The 19,211-nt window shown below is 36.5% G+C and overlaps 1 protein-coding gene across 1 annotated transcript; it reads left to right on the top strand.

Moving 5' to 3' along the window:
* The first annotated feature begins 166 nt into the window (after window positions 1-166).
* SENP8 (SUMO peptidase family member, NEDD8 specific) lies at window positions 167-18,912 on the top strand. The gene is made up of 2 exons (XM_081291953.1): window positions 167-249; window positions 17,187-18,912. Exon 2 carries the CDS (start codon window positions 17,223-17,225, stop codon window positions 17,859-17,861), a length of 639 nt encoding a protein of 212 aa, XP_081148079.1. The 5' UTR covers window positions 167-249; window positions 17,187-17,222; the 3' UTR covers window positions 17,862-18,912.
* Window positions 18,913-19,211: the final 299 nt, after the last annotated feature.

Here is a 19,211-nt window from a genome sequence, read left to right as displayed (position 1 = left end):
CGTGACGACGCCAGAACGCACAATTGCGCTTGCGCAGACACGCCCTATGTCCTCCGCCCCGGGCAGCCCCGCCTAGATTTTTCTTCCTCACCTTACGGCAGGACTAGGAACTCAGTTACATTCTCCCTCCACTAGAGAGGAATGTCGCAAGGGTGGGGAAAGAAACTCTGGGTTTGCGACCTTAGCTCTCGCTTTCCGGCCAATACTGAGGTGCTTGAAGGCTGGTTGGGGTGGTGAGGCCTGAGGCAGGTAAGAAACCTGCTCCCCACTTCGGTTTGTCTCAGTTTGTCCCGATTGTGGATCGCTTTGTCCTCCACCCAAACTAGTGTATCCCCCCACTCCTGTGCGCCCGCTAGATTCTCAACGCCGCCCGTCATAGCCTCCGCCCCCAACACAGGCACGCCCCCTCCCCCATTTGTCCCCGCCTCCAGCCTCCCTTTCCTGCCGTTCCTTTCCATTCATTCCTCAGACTTCTCTTTCAGTGTTTTCCATGCTTTAAGTTCCAAAGTCGGACGCGAAAGAAATACTCAGCTCTTTGAACTGCAGACGATGATTCCACAATGGTAGCACAGTAAAATTATACAGGATGCTGTCTGAGCACAGACGATAGACCCCTGTTTATAGAGGAGGACTTTTCCCAGGTGACCTTTGGGTGAGTCAAAGAACTGTGTTAAAAGACTAGTGAGCAGTAGCTTGTAAAAGAAATGGGGGGGGGGGGGTACAAGTGGAAAGTTTGACGGTTACAAAACATGTGACAGGCCTGGAAGTGTAAAAGGGGATTAGAATATAATTGGCGAAAACCATATTGGTGTAGACTTCTTTTAAACTACCCCTTTTACAAGATTTATCTTAAAGGAGAGAAATTAGGAACCATAATGTGGGCCCCAATAATGTTTTCTTTAAAGATGAAATTTTTTTAAAAAAAAATTAAGGTGTACCATTGAGCCATAAACAAAGGATGAAGAAGACTAATGTATCAAGAAACCTAGTGAACTAAACCTTGTGTACTTTTTTTCTTTTATGTATTTTTTTAGTTGCTGATAAACATTTATTTTATTCACTTATTTATATGCGGTGCTGAGAATGGAACCCAGTGTCTCACACACACATGTGAGGCAAGCGCTCTACCTCTGAGCCACAACCCCAGCCAAAAACCTTGTGTACTCTTTAAAATCACCTGGAAAGCATTTTTTTTTTAGTTGCCCCACCCTAGACCAATTAAACTGTAAGGGCCAGCAATCAGAATTTTTTTAACCCTCCCCAGATGACTAATATTGAGGATTGCCATCCATCAAACTAGAGAAGAGAAAATGAAAGGTAGGGAATGGTAGGAAATTGGTGGAGTTGGCCCTGTAACATGAAGATGGGGGTCATTTGACAACAGAGTTGAGAATAGAATGAGAGGGTTGAGCAGAGTGCTGAAAGTTTTGAATAACTGCTCTGGGAACTGAGCGGATCTATGCCTGCCTTTCCTTTCAGCAGAGTTCCATCCCTCAATCTTAAGTGAAGTCTGCCTCAGTTACTGCTGTCTTTCCTTTCCCTTTCTTGCATCAGAGTTAAGCCAATTTATGAGATTCTGGGGTTGACCAACATCCACTCACCTGGTGCCTTGCAAATTTAGAGGGTTGTCTACTATTATTAATCGTTTAAGTTAGGAACAAGATTTGATATTTAAAACATAACCCTATTAGCATCACCAAGTATTAGGGGAAACAGACCGTTGGACAAAGAAGAATGCACTTGGCAAAGAAAAGCTATATAAGGTAAAGCCCAAAACAGCATGATGGCTCTCTATGAGCTAGTATTAACCCAAAAACTTGTCTATCTGCCACCAGATAAGAAGCATTGATGTTGTCTAATATGGCTAGAGCATAGTATAGAGAGTAGAGGTAGGGAAGAGACGAAGATGATAAAGTGGGTATAACAGATTATGAGCTGTGAATTCCATGCCCAAGAGTTTAGATACTATAAGCAATTAATAGTTATAGATACAAAGGTGCCTAACCTCTTTTACTGTCTGGGTCTCTTTGGCCATCTGATCTGGGAACAGACCTCAAAAATGCTTTTAAGGGGCTGGGGTTGTAGCTCAGCAGTAGAGTGCAAGACCCTGAGTTTGATCCTCAGCACTACATAAAAATAAATAAATAAAATAAAAGTTTTGTGTCCACTACAACCAAAAAAATAAATATTTTTTTAAAATGCTTTTACATGTATAAAGTAAAATACATAGACGTAAAGAGGAAATCAATGTTTTTGAAAGTCTTCAAAATATTTTTTAAATGTGTGGTATAGTTACACATGCACTTCTCTGTGCATTAAATATCATCCAGCAGCAGGCCTAATTATGTAATTCAAAGTAGTGATGAATATAAATTAAATTTTGATGACAAAGACATAGAAACTGTTAATACTACTCTAATTTATTGCCTGTACTTATTGAAGAAAATTAAAAATGAATATGCCTTTTTTTTTCCCAGTCCAAGTTCATAGAAGTCTGAAATTCTAGCACATCCTGGTCTATAGATCCAGGTTTTAAAATAACCAAGTGTAATGATTTTACGTAACAACAGCATGACAGATCTGTTTCAGAAAGATGGTAGTGCAGTGTTTACTTCCCATCCCATCATCTCTGTTGGAGTGAGGATGGGGAGCTGGTTTTCTTTTGTTCCTTCTTCTGGGACAACAACCCACTTAGTACTAACCCACTATTGCCTAATAACCAGAACCTACAGGAGAAATGATCTTGTTCCTGTAGTATATAGAAACAAGTATATAGTATATAGGAAAAATACCAGAAAAAAAAATCAGGCAATTTTTTGTGGAAATCACTGAATGTCAGGCTGTTTTACTTAATTTGATAGATAGTAGAAAAATGTTACAATTTTGAAGAATAATGTGACTAGAGTTCTGTTTAAAAAATTATAATAAAATAATATCTTGGTTAATTGCCAAAAGAAGGGAATGAAGAGACTAAACCCATAAATTAATTCATTTTGTAAGAGACCAAATCTTGAAACAATTGCTAAAGAGACTGATGAATTATTTCCCAGTGGGATGACCAGTCTAAAGAAACATATATTGGATAAAATTACATACCTTTTAATGATGATACACACCCCAGTGTGGGGATCAACTAGCATTTTATATGGTCAAGGCAAGCCCACCCTAGTATTATACGTGAATTGTTAGCACTTCTGTAAAGCAGCGGCCTTACCGCACATATAGGTTCAAAAATGTTAGTAAGGTCTTCACTAATCAAATTTCATCTATACCTGTATGAAGCTTTCATTTATGATTTCTTTTTTTCTTTTTTTTTTTTTTCTTTTTTTTTTTTTTTTTTTTTGGCACAACACCTTTATTCTATTTATTTTTGCATGGTGCTGAGGATCGAACTCAGGGCCTCAGAGGTGCTAGGCAAGTGCTCTACCACTGACCTACAGCCCCAGCCCATCATTTCTGATTTTTTAAGTCCAGGACTCCTCTCTCCTTAACAATCCTTTAAACCTTTTGGGTAAGTAAACCTCACTGACAATCAAAAAGGAAAGTCCTCAAGGCCCAGATAATCTCTTTCAAAACTGATCAATTCTAGACTATATTAAAAATTTACTGCTCAGATCCCTACTAGTACCCAAATTATTTGGATAATCACATTATCCAAAAAAATTGAATTTGGGGGTTGAATATTACTAATCCAAAAGAATAAAGTTTTTAACTTTCAGAACCAGATTCCCTAAGAGGCCACCTCCTTCAACACGACTAACCTGTTTTGACTTTCTATCCAATACGTGATTGGAAGCATAAGGCCTAAAATTAATAACATTTCCTATGTTTGTAACAATTGCATGTTTTTAGGAGTTTTTCAAAGTAGAATTTCATTTCTCTATTCTGCTCAAGAAAAATATTCACATATTAAAACTCTTCTAGTTTATCAGACACTGAAAATATAAGGATGAATAAAATCTAATCTCTGCACTCAAGAGGGTAATATAAATCTTGAAGTTAATTTTTACATGTCACATTATACAAATTTCCAGTGGTTTAGGCTTAGCACTAAAAGGAAGTATTTAATTGGGGGAAATTAAAGCCCCAAAACAAGGCTTGAACTTCCTTCCTGAAATATTTCTGTTTATGCTGCCATGAAAAACACATTTGGTCTTGAATGTAATTCTTTTTGTGAAAGTGCAAATGGAATCATACATTAAAACTTGGACATAGTGGGGGCTGAGGCTGTAGCTCAGTGGTAAAGTGCTTGCCTCTTGTGAGGCACTGGGTTCAGTCCTCAGCACCACATAAAAATAAGATACTGTGTGTTCATCTACAACTAAATAAACATTTAAAAAAAAATAGTTGGATGTAGGGTTGAGGTTGTATAGCTCAGTGGTAGAGTACTTGCCTAGCATGTGTGAGGCACTAGAATCTATTCTCAACACCACATACAAATAAATAAATAAAGGTGTTGTGTCCGTCTACAACAAAAAAGTTGGGCATGATTTTTTTTGTTTTGTAAACAGCAAATTATATTTAAATTGTGTTTGCAGGTTATGGAAAAGATAGACTTTGTTTTTTCCAAAGGATAGAATTAAGACTTGTAGGGCTGGGGATGTGGCTCAAGTGGTAGCGCGCTCGCCTGGCATGCGTGCAGCCCGGGTTCGATCCTCAGTACCACATACAAAGATGTTGTGTCCGCCAAATACTAAAAAATAAATATTAAAATTCTCTCTCTCCCTCTCTTAAAAAAAAAAAAAAGAAGAAGAAGTAAGACTTGTAAATTAAAGAAACAGGCATATTTTAGGTCAGCATAAACCTACAAGGAAATAATTTCCCCTCCCCCAAATGGAAATAGTTGTATTCATTGTTTATGTGTTCATTTTAAAAAGAAAGGGGGTGGTGACCCACACTTGTAATCCCAGCTACACAGGAGGCTAAGGCAGGAGGATGGCAAATTCAAGGCCAGCCTGGGCAACTTAATGAGATCCTATCTCAAAAAGGACTGGGAAGTGCTGGAAGTGAAGCTTCGTGGTAGAAAGCTTGCCTAGCATGTGTAGGCACTAGGTTCAATCCTCAGCACCACATAAAAATAAATAAATAAAATAAAGGTATTGTGTTCATCTACAACTAAAACTAAGAAAGAAGGGAGGGAGAGAGGGAGGGAGGGAGGAAGGAAGGAAAGAGGAAGAGAAAAGAAAAAGGGCTGGGGATGTAGCTCAGTGGTGGAACACCCCTGGGTTCATTTCCCAGTACCAAAGAGGAAAAGAAAGGGATGTTCAATCCCCAGCACTGCAGAAAAAGGGGAAGAAGCAAAAAAGTATTAATTCTATTTCTTTTTTTTTTTCATTTCTTTTTTCCTATCTATTTATTTTTAGTTCTGGTTGGGCACGTGCTAAGCGAGCGCTGTACCACTGAGCTACAACCCCAGCCCCTAATCCTATTTCTTTTTCTTCTTTTTTTTTTTTTTAAGAGAGAGGAGAGAGAGAGAGAGAGAATGAATTTATTTTTAATATTTATTTTTTAGTTCTCGGCGGACACAACATCTTTTTGTTTTGTATGTGGTGCTGAGGATCGAACAGGGGCCGCACGCATGCCAGGCCAGCACCCTACCGCTTGAGCCATATCCCCAGCCCCCTAATCCTATTTCTTAAAAGAAAGTTTTTAATGGATATTGTTTTTATTTTGTGTATATTTTTATTATATACAAATTTTATGTAACTGCCCTTTTCATAACATAGTATGAACATTTTTCTGTGTCAATAAATTTACATCTACAACTTTAATAGTTAAAAACTTTTGGGTCTGGGGATGTGGCTCAAGCGGTAGCACGCTGGCCTGGCATGCGTGCGGCCCGGGTTCGATCCTCAGCACCACATACAAACAAAGATGTTGTGTCCGCCGATAACTAAAAAATAAATATTAAAATTAAAAAAAAAAAAAACAGTATATCCAAGTCTGGGGATGTGGCTCAAGCGGTAGCGCATTTGCCTGGCATGGGTGCGGCCCGGGTTCAATCCTCAGCACCACATACAAACAAAGATGTTGTGTCCGCCCAGAACTAACTAACTAACTAAATAAATATTTAAAAAAAAAAAAAAAAACTTTCATTATGTAGGAACCCCATTATTTAAACATCAGTCATCTTGTTAACTCCATGTTGTTTATAATTTTTCTGATGTAAATATTGGTGTGGCTATTTTTACAAGTATAACATTTCCCTTAAGATAAATGCTTAAAAGTATAATCCCTGCATATGTACACTTCTTAAGTATTAAAATGTAATGTCAGCTGGTCATGGTAGTACCTACCTGTAATCCTGATTACTCTGGAAGCTGAGGCAAGAGGATCTCAATTTTGAGGCCATCCCTGGCAATTTAGAAAGTCCCTGTCTAAAATTAGGAAGTCGAAAGATCCAAGGACATAGCCAGTGGCAAAGCACCTCTATTGTTCAGTCCTTCAGACAGCAGGAAAAGAAATTAAAATGTAATGTCCAATTACCCTTCAAAAAGCTTGCTTTTGCAATGGCACCCACCTGTAATTCCAGAAACTCATGAGGCTGAGGAAGGATGATCACAAGTTCAAGTCCATTCTCAGCAATTTTGCAAGACCCTATCTCAAACAATAAAAAGGACTTCAGATCGTTAGTTCAGTGGTAAAGCATCCCTGAGTTTGATGCCCAGGTCCCCCCCTCCCAAAATTGCTTTTGTTTACATTCCTGTCAAAATGAGAATGTTCATTTTTCCTTAGGTTCAACAATGCTAATTATTAGTAGTATTCTCATCTTTGCTAATTTGATGATTAGGTGAAAAAGGAATTCTAGTTTTAACTTGAATGTCTTACCTATTTTTTTTTTTTAACTTTCATTTCGTTGATTACTAGTAAGGTATTGAGTGTCTTTTCATGTGTTTATTGACCAGTAATATGAATGCATTAGCTTCTGTTTTTTATGTTTCATATTTCTCATATTTCTCACTTTAAACACACATCTTTCTAGAATATAATTTGATATAAAGCAGCATTCTACAATTCTAACTATTTTTAGTCAAATGGTTAACAAGTTATCACAGTGCCATTTATTTAAAAACCAAGCAAGTATATCCTCTACTTCAGTGCACAGACAAGGTGTCAATAGGTACCCAACAACAACAACTAAATCGACTTCGTGGTCAAAAAAAGTGGGAAAAATCAAACTAAAAACAGTTAAATGAATTTTTTTTCTCAAATCTTTTCTAGCCTCCAATGTGCTTGTGTGTATTATAAATCTCTAATAAAGAGTTTTAGGATTTAGCATTTCTCCAACTTTTTTGACTATATAGTCTTTTTTCTTTTTTCTTATCTATGCTACTGAGCTATCTAGTATACTAGCTACTGGTTACATGTGGTTTGTTTTTGGTTTGGTTTGGTTTGATTTTGGTACTAGGGATTGAAAACAGAGATGCTTTACCACTGAGCTAAGTCCCTAGTCATTTTTATTTTTTATTTTGAGACAGGATCTCACTAAGTTTCTGAAGCTGGCCTTGAACTTGTGATCCTGCCTCAGCCTCCTGAGTTGCTGGTATTACAAGTATGCACCATTGCAACTGTCCACATGTGGCTATTTAAATTTTTAATTTTAATTAAATAAAATAATTAGGTTCCTCAGTCACACTGATCACCTTTTTAAGTACTCAGTAGCCACAAGTGGCTAATTACTACAGTATTGAACATTGCAGATAAAGAACATTTCCATTTCACAGGAAGTCCTATTGAACAGCACTGCTATAGAACATAGTGTTCCATGGAACTCACTGAAAACACTGGAACAATCCATAATTTCTCCCATTGATTTGTAATGGCTCCACCAATATATTTTAAATTTCTGACATATGCATTGGTTTGTTTTGATTTTTTTCTACATTGGTTTGTTTTTATATTGCTCCTTGATTTATCTATTTCTGTCCCAATATCACACAGCTAATTGTGAGTCAAACTCCTAACAGAAATGAAGAATTCTTATATAGAGTATAAAGTTAGATTTGAAGGAATAGTAAAGATTGTTATACTTCTAAATTTCTGTAAATGTAAACATTTGTTAGAATTTGATTCATAATATTGAGATCTATACTCCATTATTTATTCATTTATTTTACAATTATTTACTGACAAGTGCCTGACAAGCATTCAGGTCCTAGAGTTAGAATGGCAGACAAGGTCCCTTGTTCCCTTATTTTAATGGAGCTTTCACTCTTGCTTTAGAGAGGGAGGGAAAAAGAGAAAGGGGTAGAGTATATTCAACAAGCAAATATATACATACATACATATTTTTTAAACTATTTATTCACAAATACTGTACAAGGAATTGAAATTAGAGTGATAGAGAAGTAACTGGTGGTCTCCAGAGTAGACCTCTGTGAATAAGTAGCATCTAAACAGATCTAGAACCCCCACACACAAAAAAAAAAAAAAAAAAAAAAAACAGGTCTAAAACCAAGAGCAGTGATCTGTGTGCCTGTAATCCCAGCTACTCAGGAGGCTGAGGCAGGAAGATTGTGAGTTCCAGACTAGCCTTAGCAACTTAGTGAGACCCCCTCTCTAAAATAAAATAATAAAATAAAATAAACTGAGATATACCCAATAGAAGTTGTAGACACTAGAAATTCCAGGCATAGCTAGTATACCAGCTCTCTGGTGGGAAAAAGCATGGTACAGCATGTTTAAGGAATAAAAATATGGATGTAACTAGGGTTATGTGTGATCATAAAGAAGAGTAATGGTAGACGACACTAGGAAAGTAGCTTGTTACATGGGGTATATAGGGTTTTGTAAGCTAGAATAGGAAATTTGCTCCCCCTCCTTCCCCTGCCATATTGTAGGGAGCTAATACAAGGTCTTAAGCTGGAGATAAACATGACCTAACTTAAAATTTTAAACAATTGTTCTGACAGCTATATGGAGAATTTCCTGGATAATGAGTAGAGATGAGACTTGTTAGGCTAGGTCAGACAAGAAATGATCAATTTGACTAAGCCAATAGTGGTAAAAATGGAATATACTGGACAAATTCAGAACATTTTAGCTATAGAATCAACAGGATTTGTTATCAATTGGATAAAGGTATGAAGAGAATAGAAAACTCAAGGATGATGTTTATATTTTGCTAGGTTGTTTCCAGGCTGATTGTTACATGCAAAATTGCAACCATAAAACTACTGAATAGGGCTGGGGTTGTAGTTTAGTGGTAAAGCACTTGTCTAATACATGTGAGGCCCTGGATTAGATCCTCAGCACCACATAAAAATAAATAAAAAAAATAAAGATATTGTGTCCATCTACAAAAAAAATTTAAAAAGATACCACTAAATATACTTTGAATAAATTTGCTTAAGTAAATATCTTTCATACACATTTAAGCTACAGAAGCAAAAGCTTGTACTCATGCCTTGATTTAATTATTAGGAATCTGATTCCTAAGAATTAGGGGTTTACATTACATCAATTGTGGACAAAAGTTGGACTGTTCCACTAAGTATCCAAGATAGCAGAAGAGAGTGAATTGAGAAAATTACCTGCCATAGGTGCAGAAGTTCTATAGGAATTTCTTATTTTTTTTTCAATTCATGTTGATTTTGCATGTTATTCTACAATAGGTGCATGTTTATGTTAATAATTAGAATGTTTTAAATTACTCACTAAAATATTTTGTCAATAATTAAGTTGTTTAGCCCTTGGCCCCTCAAACTGGTGAAATTTAACCTCTAGGAAGATGCACTGTGGTTATTCTATTTCTTGATGGTGGTTTGTTTGTTGATATCTGCTAGCACATAGTCACACATCCACTTAGAGAAGCACAGACCACATTTGTGAGCATTTGCAGTTTGATATAACTTAAAACAATAACCAAGGAAGTAAAAGAATTACATTTAGAAACTACTAAAAGCCTTTATAATCTTCACTTAAAATGAGTAGAAACACTGTACCCTGTGTTTATAAAAATATACCAAATGAAGCTGTTCCATGTGTTTTTAAGGGACATTTGAGAATAATTATGGGGGGAAATGAATGAAGGCTATAGTTCTCAGTATGTTTTTGTTTGTTTGTTTGTTTTGGTACTGGGGATTGAACTCAGGGCCTTGTGCATGTGAGGCAAGCACTCTACCAACTGAGCTATACCCGCAACCCCTCAGTATGTTTTCTGTTGGGCTTTACAGTAAAATAGATTTATCTGGATTTTACTACTTTATTCAACAAGCAACAAGCAGATTTCCCCAGGAGTTATGAAAACTGTTGTAGACCTTATGAAATGCTTGTTAATGTAAGACCCTGATAAATTTTTGATATTACAAAATATTTATGTGTATATCTACAAAATAGTTCTTTTTTTATATCCACTGTAATTAGTATTTTTAACATTTCTATTCATAAAACTCCAGATTGAAATAACAGTGCTGAGCGCAGTGAGCCACACCTGCAATCCCAGAAACTTGGAGAGGCAGAGGCAAGAGAGTTACAAGTTCAAGAGCAGCCTCAGCAAATTAGTGAGGCCCTAAGCAACTTAGTGAGACCCTGTCTCAAAATAAAAAAGGACTAGGGGTGTAGCTCAGTGGTAAAGCATCCCTAGTACCCCACCCCCCCAAAAAAAAGTAGCAGCAGCAAGAAATAATAGTAGCCTCTCCAGTTAAAGGGTACTTAATCTCCCCCAAATAGCCCCCAGAAGTATCTTTTTTTAAAGTTTTTTAATATTTATTTTTTAGTATCGGCAGACACAACATCTTTGTTTGTATGTGGTACTGAGGATCGAACCCGGGCCGCACGCATGCCAGGCGAGCGCGCTACCGCTTGAGCCACATCTCCAGCCCCAGAAGTATCTTAAAAGCAATTCAACTTAGAAGTTTACAATAGGTTGCATAACAGTAGTATAGAATAGGAATCAGCAAAATTTTTCTCTAAGAAGCCAAGCACTAAAAATTTTAGACTTTATAGGCTACTCATCTTTGTCCTGATGGCTCAAGAGTAGTCAAAGGCAATATGTAAACAAATGATAATTTTTTTTTCCAATAGAACTTTATTTACAAAAAAACTGTCAGTGACCCAAATTTGCCCTGTAGGCTATATTTGTTAATCCTTGGACTAGAAAATTAGAATTCTTCAGGATTTTTTTAAAATAAGACAGCAGGCCGTGCTGGTGGTGCATGCCTATAGTCCAGCAACTCAGGAGGGTAAGGTGGAGGATTGCAAGTTCAAGCAAGTTCAAGGATTGCAACTTGACAAGACCCTTTCTCAAAAATAAAATAAAAAGGGCTAGGGATGTAGCTCAGTGGTAGGGTCCCCTGATTCAATCCCCAGTACTGCTAAAAGGAAAAAAAAATTGACAAAGATGAAAGCTTAGACTTAAGGGTTGTGGAATGTAGAATTAGATGACACTTTTAGAAATCATAGAATTAGCCAGGTGCAGTGATGCACACCTATTATCCCAGTGGCTTGGGAACTAAGGCAGGAGGATCTTGGTTCAAAGTCAGCCTCAGCAATGGCAAGACCCTATCTCTAAATAAAGTACAAAATAGGGCTGGCGATTTGGCTCAGTGGTTGAGTTGCCCCTGAGTTCAATCCTGGTATCCCCCCAAAAAAAGAAGAAATCATAGAATTATTTGGAAACATCTTTAAAATATCCTCTATTACTAGGTGTGGTGGCGCATTCCTGTTATCTTAGCCTCCATCTTTGTATCACCCACAACACCTAATATTAGGTGCTCAGAAGGTGTTTATTGACTAAAAGAATTGTGTATGCAATATGTGTTCCTTAAAATAGGTTTAAACCCAGTGAATTTTAGAACTGTGGCTATTTCATTCTCATTCTGTACTTTTAGCCCCTAGCACATGGGAAGCATTCAGTAAATATTTGTTAAATGAAATACAGTTTATGAGTATTGGAGTATAAATTCCTTGATCACATGATAGACATCTAAAAATAGTTTGTGTGGGATTTTTTTAAAAACCTTAATTACTTGTTTCTTTACTTTATATTGACAAATACCTTATGATAAAAATTGTGTATTAATAGTTTCACTTTACAGAAGAGAAAATTCAGTAGTTTATTCATGATCACACAGCCAGTGAGTAACAGAACTGAATCTAAAATTCAAGTCTTTAGATGAAATGTTTAGAGCTCATGTTCTTTGCTGAGAGGGGTTTGGCCAAAGGCTAGTTTAGTTTTCTTTGCATTAGTGTTTTGGGAGTTTAATTATTATATTTATGCTGTATGAAATTGAATTAGAGTTTTGATTAATCCTTTATTTGCGTGCTAGATGTTTTAAAACTCAAAAACAAAACTCTTTTGTGTGTGTGTGTGTGTGTGTGTGGTGCTGGAGGTCCAACCCAGGTCCTCCTCACACACAATAGGCAAACGCTACCACTAAGCTGTCTCCCAGCTCAGAAAAATTGTTTTTGAAAATATTCACTCTGCCTGTGGACACTCCCTCCAAGGTGAGATGATTGTACTCAAGCTCTCTTCTCTTTGTAAGCTCCTATCTCCAGCTGGCTATAAAGGTGCAGATCTGATTTCAGCTAGCAGCATAGAGAACAGGTCCCTAGGTATTTGCCAAGCTGTGCAGTCTGGTACTCATATTATACAGTATTCATTGAAAGCATGGGGAGTGGGGTTCTGTATCTAAAAGCCTTGCTTGACCCACATGTAGACATTTCCCTTTGTATTAATATGCTCTTAGATTAAGACAGATCAGCAAACTGAGTACCTGATCTCCACCAAATTGCTTTTACTGAATTGCCATTTGCTCATTTGGTGTCAGGCTAGATATTAAGGATCATTGTAAGAAAAACCTTACCAAACTATTGCAGCCATCATGCCCCATATTTATGGACATATTTGTTAAGATACACTGTGTTGACTTTTATAAAAATTCCATGAGAAAAAATATCTGACCTTAATACAAAGAAATCTTTTACCTCTTCCATGTAATTGCCTTGTTTTTACTCATGAACATTGTGAATGTTTAACTTAACTCTCTCTGGTTAATTGCCAAAAACCTTAGAGCCAAATTTGTGGCTCACCCATGATAAATATGCTCTATGCCTCGTTAACTTTGTTCCTGGCTCCAGTTTATATCACTGCTCTGGTTATTCCTTTTTCATTCCTTCTTCTTAAGAAAATTTTAATTCATACCATCTTATTTATGTATAAATACATATTTTTCATTAATAGCTCTATATTATTTCTGCAGTAGTTCAAATCATGATATACCATGTGTACATGATACCCCTTTTTTTTAATTTATTTTTTTGGTGGACACAACATCTTTATTTTATCTTTATGTGGTGCTTAGGATCGAACCCAGCACCCTGAGCATGCCAGGGGAGCGCGCTACCTCTTGAGCCACATCCCCAGCCCTGATACTCCTTAGTTACTTAATTTACTCTAGATTTTTTTTCTTGAAGTGTATATTTTTTATATAGGTTTTGGCATGGTTTTGATTACATAAAAATAATTGTCACAAAATTGCATGTTATAATAGTGTAACCAAATGGCAAAATAACTGGTCTAATGGTAGAATTAATTAAATTGACATCATAATTTTAGCCCTGTCTTTTACAGGAGTACTATTGTTATCTTATAATATGCTTTGTATGGTACAAATGCAGTTATCTGATCTTTGACAAAAGATGCCAAAAACATACATAGGAGTAAAAATAGCCTTTTTAACAAATGGTGCTGGGACAACTAACTGGTTATCAATATGTACAAGAATGAAACTAGACCCTTACCTCTCTCCCTGAACAAAAATCAACTAAAAATTGGTTAAACACTTGGGGTCAGGGTTGTGGCTCAGTGGTAGAGTGCTTGCTTAGCATGCATGAGGCACCGGGTTCAATACCCAGTACTACATAAAAATTTTTAAAAAAACATAGAAATAAAGGTATTGTGTCCATTTACCACTAAAAAATACATATTAAAAAAATTTACAGAATTAGGCCAGAAACTATGCAACCCCTAGACGAAAACATAGGGTCAACACTCCAGCCTTTAGGCACAGACAATGACTTTCTCATTCAGACCCATAAAGCTCAGGAAATGATGCCAAGGGTTAATAAATGGGACAGCATCAAATTAAAAAGCTTCTGCATAGCAAAGGAAACAATTAGGAATCTGAAAAGATAACTTACAGAATGAGAGGAAATCTTTGCTACTACTCTTCTGATAGGATTAATATCTAGAATATATAAAGAGCTCAAAAAACTTTATACCAAAAAATCAAATAACCCAATTAATAAATGGGAAAATTAATTAAAGACACTTCTCAAAAAAAGAAATACAAATGCCCAACAAATATATGAAAAAATGTTCATTGTCATTAACAGGGAAATGAAAATCAAGTCTAAACTGAGATTTCAACTCACTCCAGTTAGAATGGCAGTCATCAAGAATACAAAAATAATAAGTGCTGAAGAGGATGTGGAGAAAAAGAAACACTTTGACACTTTTGGTGGGATTGTAAATTAGTACAACCATTATGGGAATCAGTATGAAGGTTCCTCAAAAGACTTGGCATGGAACCAACATATGACCCAGCTGTACCTCTCCTCAGTATTTATCCTGAGGAATTAAGATCATCATACTACAGTGATACATGCATACACATGTTTATAGCAGCACAATTCACAACAGCCAAACTGTGGAACCCAGTCTAGGTGTCTTATCAACAGATGAATGGGGGACAGAAATGTGTTATATATACACAGCCATTTTAAAAAATGAAATTACTGCATTTGCAGGAAAATGGACGGATCTAGAGACCATCATGTTAAGAAAAATGAGTCAGACTCAGAATGTTAATGGTTATATGTTTTCTCTCATGTGGGAACTTAGAGAGGAAAAACGAAAATAAAAGTGGGGCAAATCTCCTTAAAAGTCAAAAGGAGATCCATAAAGGAGAGAGACCAAAAACTGGAAGGTGGGGAGGAAGGGAGGATGTGTTGGGAAGTGAAATTGGCCAAATTATATTGTTATATTGTGTGCATATATGATGATGTGATGATGTAATAGTAAATCCCATCAATATGTATGACTGGCCTGGCACGGTGGCTGGGGAAGCCGAGGCAGGAGAATCATGAGTTCAAAGCCAGCCTCAGCAAAAGCAAGGCACTAAGCAACTGCCTCTGAGTTCCAACTCCAGTACCCCCCAAAAAATGTACAACTGAAATGCCCCAATAAATGTGGGGCTGGGGAAGATATTGTGTTGCCAGGTCAATGCATAACAGTTAACTGTTAATTCTGTTGAGTCTGTAGGTTCAACTGTTATGTCATCTTCTACATTTACCAGACCTGTTGCCTTTTTTTTTCTCCCTGGCTTGAGTCAAGCATATTTATCCCACCAGACTTTTTGCTTTTGCTGTAGGTTAGTCCTTCTATCATTTGTACAAGATGATATATAAAAATGTTTATTCCCAAACCTCATTTGCTTTGATTGGCTTGGACTTCTCTCTGGATTTTCTGAGTACCTTACTAATATCATCCAATTGATAATATAAATATTATTTGTATGACTTTTTAAACTCTTTTGGTACTATCAAGTAAATTTTTTGTCCTTTTCTACAACTCTCTGAGGTGTGTAAGGCAAATAGATGCCCTTTTTACTGATGACAGAAAACAAGGACAAAATCATTTAATTGCTCAAAATAATACTAGGAAATCAATGGTAAAACTAGGGCTAGACTCAGTTCTCCTGATTCCCATGTTGTATTTACCTTTCAAAAAGTTAAAAGAAGGGGTTGGTATTGTAGCTCAGTGGTAGAGCACCTGCTTCACAATGTGAGACACTCATAAAAATAAATAAATAAAATAAAGGTATTGTGTCCATCTACAACTAAAAAATATATTTTAAAAAAAGAATTTCTAACTTACATTATAAGTGTTACATAGTCTTTATCCTGACTCTGAGGTTAAAGATGAGAAATGAGCAAAGACATATCACTTATGCTCATAGCTGGGCAGAATCAGGGATAAATTTCATTACTCTCATTATTTTCTGTTCTTGAAATTACAGTTCCTTTTAACTACAACTCTAACCACTGTTACTTTCCATTATGGAAGGAAGAAGCAATATTTTACCTCTTGAAAAGTAATGTTGAGGGAGAGAAAGGGAGAGAGAAGGGAAAGCATATGGAAATGGTAGGAGACCTTCAATGATACACAAAATTATAAGAGGCTGTGAGGGGCAAGGGGGAGGAAAAAAAAGGGGAGAGAATTGAACAACAGCAGAGGAGGTAGAGAGGGAAGATGGGAGGGGAGGGGAGGGGAGGGGGGATAGTAGGAGGGAATGGTAGCAGAATACAACAGTCACTAATATGCCATTATGTAAAAATGTGAGTATGTAACAGATGTAATTCTACAATCTGTATTTGGGGTAAAAATGGGAGTTCAAAACCCAATTGAGTCAAATGTATGAAAGATGATATATCATGAGCTCTGTAATGTTTTGAACAATCAATAATAATAAAAATAAATAAATAAATAAAAATAAATTTAAAAAAAGAAAAGTAATGTTGAAATAAAAACTGTTTCCCTTGATAATTAGTGATTTTTCCTTCAGGCCCTTTAAAGTTATCTTTTTTAAAATAATTTTTTAGTTGTAGATGGACACAATATCTTCACTTTATTTATTTTTATGTGGTGCTGAGTATCAAACCTAGTGCCTCACACATGCTAGGCAGGTACTCCACCACTGAGCCATAACCCCACCCCTAAAGTCATCTTTAGAAAACTAAAGTTAAAAGAAGGAGTTGGGACTGTAGCTCAGTGGTAAAGCGCCTGCCTCGCACATGTGAGGTACTGGGTTTGATCTTCAGTACCACATAAAAATAATAACTAACATAACAACTAATTTGTTGTTCATATCATGCATATTTACTGAAGAGCCACTGCTCTGGTATTTGGTAAAAGATTAGCTATGATTTTAACCAACGTTTGCCAATATTTGCATTAAAATAGAAAATTAAAATTTCATACTTCCTGTCTGCATGGAAAAATGCCAAAGTTTTAATTCTAATTGTTCATATACAACACATAAGCTAAAGTTTCTTGAGTGTTTACTCTTAGCCAGGAATTATTGCTAAACACTTTATGTTTACCGTAACCCTATAAAAGTAGGTACTATTTACATCCTGGCTTTATTTTCAACAGTAAATATTGTCTTCTGTCTCTCCTTCAGCTCCTGGAATTTCTGAGCAGCACTGGTCTGTACAAAATGGACCCTGTAGTCTTGAGTTATATGGACAGTCTTCTGCGGCAATCAGATGTCTCACTATTAGATCCTCCAAGCTGGCTCAATGACCATATTATTGGATTTGCCTTTGAGTACTTTGCCAACAGTCAGTTTTGTGACTGCTCTGACCACGTCTGCTTCATCAGCCCTGAAGTCACCCAGTTCATCAAATGCACTAGCAACCCATCAGAAATTGCCATGTTCCTTCATCCCCTGGACCTTCCCCACAAGAAAGTTATATTTTTAGCCATCAATGATAACTCTAATGAGGCAGCAGGGGGAACCCACTGGAGTTTGTTAGTTTATCTCCAAGATAAAAATAGCTTTTTTCATTATGATTCCCATAGCAGAAGCAACTCATTTCATGCAAAGCAGGTAGCAGAGAAACTAGAGGCTTTCTTAGGCAGAAAAGGAGACAAACTGGTCTTTGTGGAAGAGAAAGCCCCTGCTCAACAAAACAGCTATGACTGTGGGATGTACGTGATATGTAACACTGAGGCTTTGTGTCAGAACTTCTTTAGGCAACAGCCAGAATCACTACTGCAGCTACTTACCCCTACATACATCACAAAGAAGAGGAAAGAATGGAAAGATCTCATTGCCAGACTTGCTAAAAATTAGCTATTGAAGAATATCTGTGACTTTTGAAGTCTCCTCTTTCTGCCCTTCCCCATTTATTGAATGACCCCAGTCTCAGTGCCTGAGGGAAGATGCCTGGTAGAGGAAGCTTAATTTTTTTTTTTTTAAGAATGTCATCTTCTGCATTATCCTAGTGGAAAGTTTCACGTTAACCCTGACTTGAGAGCAATATATTCTGTGAAAATGTCTTGAAGTTATGCACCAAAACCTTAAAACAATCTTAACATTTAATATACATGAGGTTCAAATAAGACTTGTGTTTTTATTGGTGTAAAATTAATTCACTTGGTCTCTCTTATCCACATAGGCTTATTCCAAAGGAAAAACAGTCATCTGTAAAACAAATCAAGTATATATGAAACAGGAATGCAAGAGAATGATAGAAGAACCAAAAACTTGTTGCATGGCCTACATAATTAAAGAGTTCCATTTGTTGGAAACAGATCAAGGCCTAACTTAATTAATAGTATGAGAATCAGTTTTTCATCTCAATGATATCTTCCATTCACTGTGCAAAGACTTTCCTGACTATCACCATAATCTTTGCAAATATTTGATAAAAATGATGGTAGCCCATCTTGCTCCATCTGATCCCTGGAATGTTCTAAGAAGGGAAATCTTGAGTATCTTTGTTAAAATAAATGGCTGTGGTGGATCTCTTAGTTTGCTCAGTAGACTTGCCACTCTAGATTGATAACAGCTTTTCTTTGCCTTGTTAGTCATACACACATTCTCTCCTTATGTCCAAAGGTCTTTGGTTCTAAAACTATAGCTGATAACTCCCCAAGACACCAGTTATTTCAGATAAATACTTTTGATTTTTGATAGCTATGGTTTTTACTCTATCCTTAATTTCACAGAACTGTCTTCAGTTATATCATGGTAATTTCAGGACTATTATCATGTCTGAAATTTAAAGTTGGTTTTCTAAATAGGAAGAAGAGTGATCTTTCTCAGCCCACACACTTAATTCAAAATGCAGACAATGTAATTTTTAAAATAGGGAACCAAAAACAAAAAGAAATACTGTTCACCCAAAACCACTAATGTGTTTTTTTCAGTTGTTTCAAATAATTAACAATCAGATGATGAGTTGAATACACATATTAATTCTGTTCCTCATGAGAATTAGATTGCAGTATCTAGGGGACTCAAACTAAAGATTAGCTTCAGCTATGAAACTTCTTTCAACTACCTCCCTAGCCTAACCCTGCCCCCAACTCTTAATGGCCCCAAATAACCTCACCACCCAGTGACCACAGAGGCAGTAACTCAGTTCCTTTTAGCCAAGAAGGGGAAAACACAGTAAGTGTAAATATACAGAGGTTATAT

Source organism: Spermophilus citellus (assembly GCF_964194105.1).
Source record: "Spermophilus citellus genome assembly, chromosome: 4".
Classification (NCBI taxonomy): domain Eukaryota; kingdom Metazoa; phylum Chordata; class Mammalia; order Rodentia; family Sciuridae; genus Spermophilus; species Spermophilus citellus.
This window is presented reverse-complemented; position numbering and strand designations above follow the sequence as displayed.

What these genes read in the sequence shown, in the direction of transcription:
- SENP8 (XM_081291953.1), top strand. Translation starts at nt 17,223, where the DNA reads ATGGACCCTGTAGTCTTGAGTTATATGGACAGTCTTCTGCGGCAATCA.